The following is a 4,883-nucleotide window of genomic DNA, read 5'->3' on the forward strand; positions in this document are numbered from 1 at the left end:
CCTCATATATGCCCCATAACATGCTCCTCATTTATGCCCCATAAGATGCTCCATACATTTGCCCCATTTGCTGTTGCTGCGATTAAAATAAAAAAAATCACATACTCGCCTCTCTTCGCTCAGGCCCCCGGCACTTGCGATAGTCACCTTCCACGTTCCATCGCTGCGCACTGCTGTCTTCCATCCTCTGCACTGACTTCAGGCAGAGGGCGGCGCGCACACTAATCGCGTCATCGCGCCCTCTGACCTGTACAGTCACAGCCAGAGGACGGAAGACAGAGCAGCGCGCAGCGATGGAACGAGGAAGGTGACTATCGCGCAATGCTTCCCCTCCCCTGATATACTCACCTGCTCCCGGCGCTGTCCCTGGCAGCGTCTCACTGTCAGATGGTCTCCGGGAGCCAGCGGCATCTTCCTGTGTTCAGCAGTCACATACCGCTCATTAGAATAATGAATATGCGTGCATATTCATTACTTTAATGAGCGGTACCACGTGACCGCTGAACACAGGAAGCGCTGCCCGGAGACCATGGGACATGCAGGGACAGCGCCAGGAGCGTGAGTATATCACAGCGGCCGCTCCCCCTCACCTGCCGACCCCCCCCGCCGACACTGACTCGAGTATAAGCCGAGAGGGTCACTTTCAGCCCAAAAAAGTGGGCTGAAAATCTCGGCTTATACTCGAGTATATATGGTAATTGATGAGCGTGCTCCCTGCTTTTGGGCAAGACTTTCTGAAATTTTAAAGGTTTAATATCGCCTAGATATATTATTAAAGGATTGGCCTCAACTTTATAGCCGTCAATAAAAAAAGTAATAGCCAACCTCTTCAAGCTTGTTGTGGCAGAAGCACGTGGCTTTACTGTGTTTTTTTATTGTAGATTATGAAGCTATTGTGAAGCTTTCCGATGGGTTTAATGGAGCAGATTTGAGGAATGTCTGCACTGAAGCTGGTAAGTAGCCACAGTAGTTAAGGGTTAATTTGTCTCATTGTATTGTATTAATAATAATAATCTTTATGTATATAGCGCCAAAATATTCCGCAGCGCTTTACACTTAAACAGTTTCAAACACAACAGTCATAAGTAACAGCGTATTACATTGTATTGTATTACATTGGATATGTAGTGAGCGTTTCCTTCTGTTCTGTATCACAGGGATGTTTGCCATTCGGGCAGATCACGATTTTGTCGTCCAGGAGGATTTCATGAAGGCGGTCAGGAAAGTTGCTGATTCCAAGAAACTGGAGTCTAAATTAGATTATAAACCTGTCTAATGTAAAACAAAGACTGCATGGGTGATATGTGATTTATTAGAGGCTCTCTGATCCTCGAGGGTATGGTTGTGTCTATTAAAGTACATACAACATCGTCAGAATTTAGTAGTTCGATAATTTCCGGAAGAAGTCTGCTACGCAAAAGAGATCTGTCATAATACAATATTCTCTGCAGTTCTCGCACTGCAAAGAAAAAACAAAACTTGCTTGTATGATAAGTGAAGACTGAGGGGAAGAAACAACTTAGCAGATTTTAAGAGCGTTACTGTGTTTCATAAAATATTTTATATCAATTGACTTTTGTCCTTTTCTTTCCAAGGTGAATAAACCATGTTTAAATCGGATGTTGTCATTAATTGAGTGAAACCATCAGATCGGATCAAGTTTTATTAAAGGGGCCTGTCCTGTCCTTAAGTCTTTAGGTATTAACATTCAGAATTGCAAGGTATAGTCATAAGTAATGACTTACAACTGGTATATGCCAGCACTTTATGTTCAACCAGTGCAGATGTTTCGTAGCATCGATGTAAATGTAGCTTGAGCAATATTTTTACAATATTTTACGATTTACTAAATTTTTCACATATAGAAGCAAATTATTGCACCATACACATCTGCAGAAAACGTTGCACTTTGTCGGCTCCCTTTCAAAAAGAGCTGTAGCAGCCTGACTTATATTAATTTCTGCCAGCAATTGACTATGCTCATTGTTGGTGTAGATTTCAATTTCTGGTGCACAAAAATTTGGTAAATTCCCACCTTAAAGAATCTAGGACATCATTCTTCTGCATGACGGAGTGTAAGTCTAGCATAGGAAAATGGCCTTTTATTGTGTCAGTAGGTTTTTGCTATGTAATGTGAGAGCAGCTTTATGAGGGACTGAGACTCTGATTTCAGCATTCTCCCCATGTTGTAGTTTTGCTGTTTCAATACAATCTGTGTTTTAGTAGCAGTAGATTATCACTACAGGTCTTGGTGTTTCATGCCGTCTGGTCCAACCTCACCCCTAGCACTGATTAGAAGCTTTTTGTCAGTCAGTGATATGGATGGGACTATACGGGGCTCAGCATTCAGAGCTCTGCTAAGTCTGCTACAGAGAAAACTGGGATTGTATCACAACTGCTGCACCCAGTTACCGAAGTGATACATCGCTGGCATCGGGGTCCCTGACCTTACTGTGTGCTGCTGTCAGATTCTCTTTTATATTACGTTTTATAATCTTGTGTTGGTGTCAATGAATGTAAACTGTTTTGTTAATATCCAGGAACTCAAAACCTCCCCTGATAAATGTAAAAAAATGTCACATTCTACTGTTGACTTATTACCTACAAAGGATGAAATCCTGGCTTTATAGTCATTCTTGCTGACAATGAGTGGGAATAATGTAAAATCCAGTTGAAAAGTTAGAAAGTTACAGAAGTTCTTATTATACAATGATCTACAGGGTGGGCCATGTATATGGATACACCTGAATAAAATGGGAATGGTTGGTGATATCATCTTCCTCTTTGTGGCACAGTAGTACATGGGAGGGGGAAAACTTTTCAAGATGGTGGTGGCCATTTTGGATCCAATTTTTTTTTTTCCAATGGGAAGAGGGTCATGTGACATCAAATTTATTGAGAAAAGCAATGACTCCATTTTGGATTTATGAATTCAGGCCCCATAGATTATCCAGAGATCTCCCTCCAGTCCAGAATTGTGACCCCCACCCTTGGAAAAAGTGCCCAATTCCCAAAACATCTGAACTTTACCATTTGGAGGGAGAATTAGAGGCCACATGTTAATGAAGGCAGGGAGGAGCAGAACTGAGACCCCCTGCTGTCTTTTGTGCAAGTCTGCTTACATCAAGGGAAAACACCAGACTGAGCGTCACCGACATCTAGAGATGAACTATGAAAACAGTGTGCAGCTCAGGCTTATGTCTGATATACTACCAGAACCCTGGGAGCCCTCCACACGCACCCCTGCGTCTCATATTTCTCTAATTGTCCCAGATGCTGAGATATCGAGAGGTGAAAGGAGGAGAATTCAGCCCAATCCAGTGGGTGGTAGCAGATATGGGAGGGGGCGAGCCAGGGGTTAAAAGCTAGCTACACACATTTAGCTTTGTCTTTGTTCTTCCATGGAAGCCACATCCTGTTGTGTGTGGAGGCGAACTAGGAAGGTGCCTGTGGATATGAGCGCATCCCTCATCCACAAGTGATAAGAATTGGTAAGTGACACATAGGCTGACGGCTATCTCAACCTGTACCCTACTTTTATCTGTACTTCTGACTGTAATCTCTGTGTATTACCCTGTATATATTTGTTGTATCTAGTGCGCCTTTCGGCAGTTTAAAATATCCATTAATTTTGGGCTGCTCTTTTATCTCGAAACCCGACTTCCCACGTCCGTGAGTATGGCCAGTACTTATATGCTACCTGGGGTTGGTTTCTGACCCGGTATAAGCTCGTTAATGGACCGGGCTTATATCTAACGAGGAACTGGTGGCAGCATACCGTTCTGGTGTTACAGGGGGGAATCTGGCAGTGACGGGCCAGAGGTAATGTGTGTGTATATATAATATCACACATATACTTCTCAAAAAAATAAATGGAACACTAAAATACCACATCCTAGATGTCACTGAATGAAATATTTCAGTTGCAAATCTTTATTTATTACATCGTGGAATGTGTTGAGAGCAATAAAACATAAAAATGATCAATGTAAACCGAAATGAATATCCCATGGAGGTCTGGATTTGGAATGATACTCAAAATCAAAGTGGAAAATCAAATTACAGACTGGTACAACTTCAGTGGTTCGGGTCATTCCATATCAAGTGATCCAAATATGAATATTTTTTTTACCTTACGTCTTTAGATTTTTTTTATTTTTTGTTTTTATGAAGTAAAACTTTAGTTAATTACAAATTAAAAGTTTAGAATTTTTTTCTTCAGCAGTTAATTTTTTACAGATTTTTAAAGTTTTGAAAAAGCGTGGATTTTGGCCTGGTATGGCTATACATTTTTTATCATATCTCGGGCTAGAATTAAGATATAGAGGTGGGAGAGGCATCATTTTTCTCAGAACGGTACCGGCTTTCATTTGATATGTCACAAGACTATGTTTCTTTATATTTTGTTTTGGAGAAATCAAATTAAAAATTTTGATGCGCAATTCTGAAAAAAACGTATGTTTTAAAATTGTGAAAACATGCATGTGTGTTAGGCTGGAGTCACACATGGCGTAAGACAATACGCCACGTATTATACGTCCGTACTACGGCCGTAATACGGAGAAATGTTCCCAAAATAGTGATCCGTAGTCAGGGTGTGTCAGCGTATTTTGCGCATGGCATCCTCCGTATGTAATCCGTATGGCATCCGTACTGTGCTCAAATGTTAGGGAAAACATATATACAGTATATATATATATGTCATTGAGACACATATATATATTCTGTATTTAGATTTCTTTCAGCGCGATATCTGTGAACAGCCGGTAATTCAATTGCCGGCTTTTCATTTCTCCTGCACAAACCCGACAGGATATGAGACATGGTTTACATACAGTAAACCATCTCATATCCCCTTTTTTTTTTTGCATATTCCACACTAC

General features: G+C 41.1%; 1 protein-coding gene across 1 annotated transcript in view; it reads left to right on the plus strand.

Annotated features, from left to right (window-relative positions):
• The window catches only part of PSMC6 (proteasome 26S subunit, ATPase 6), a 21,416-nt gene extending 19,796 nt beyond the window's left edge, over positions 1 to 1,620 (plus strand). The window contains exons 13-14 of the mRNA XM_077269702.1: positions 882 to 953; positions 1,158 to 1,620. Coding sequence (XP_077125817.1) covers positions 882 to 953; positions 1,158 to 1,276 — 191 coding nt within the window. The 3' untranslated portion in view covers positions 1,277 to 1,620. The remainder of the gene's footprint in view (positions 1 to 881; positions 954 to 1,157) is intronic.
• Positions 1,621 to 4,883: the final 3,263 nt, after the last annotated feature.

The sequence above is a fragment of the Ranitomeya variabilis genome, chromosome 1 (assembly GCF_051348905.1).
Source record: "Ranitomeya variabilis isolate aRanVar5 chromosome 1, aRanVar5.hap1, whole genome shotgun sequence".
NCBI classification, from domain to species: Eukaryota; Metazoa; Chordata; class Amphibia; order Anura; family Dendrobatidae; genus Ranitomeya; species Ranitomeya variabilis.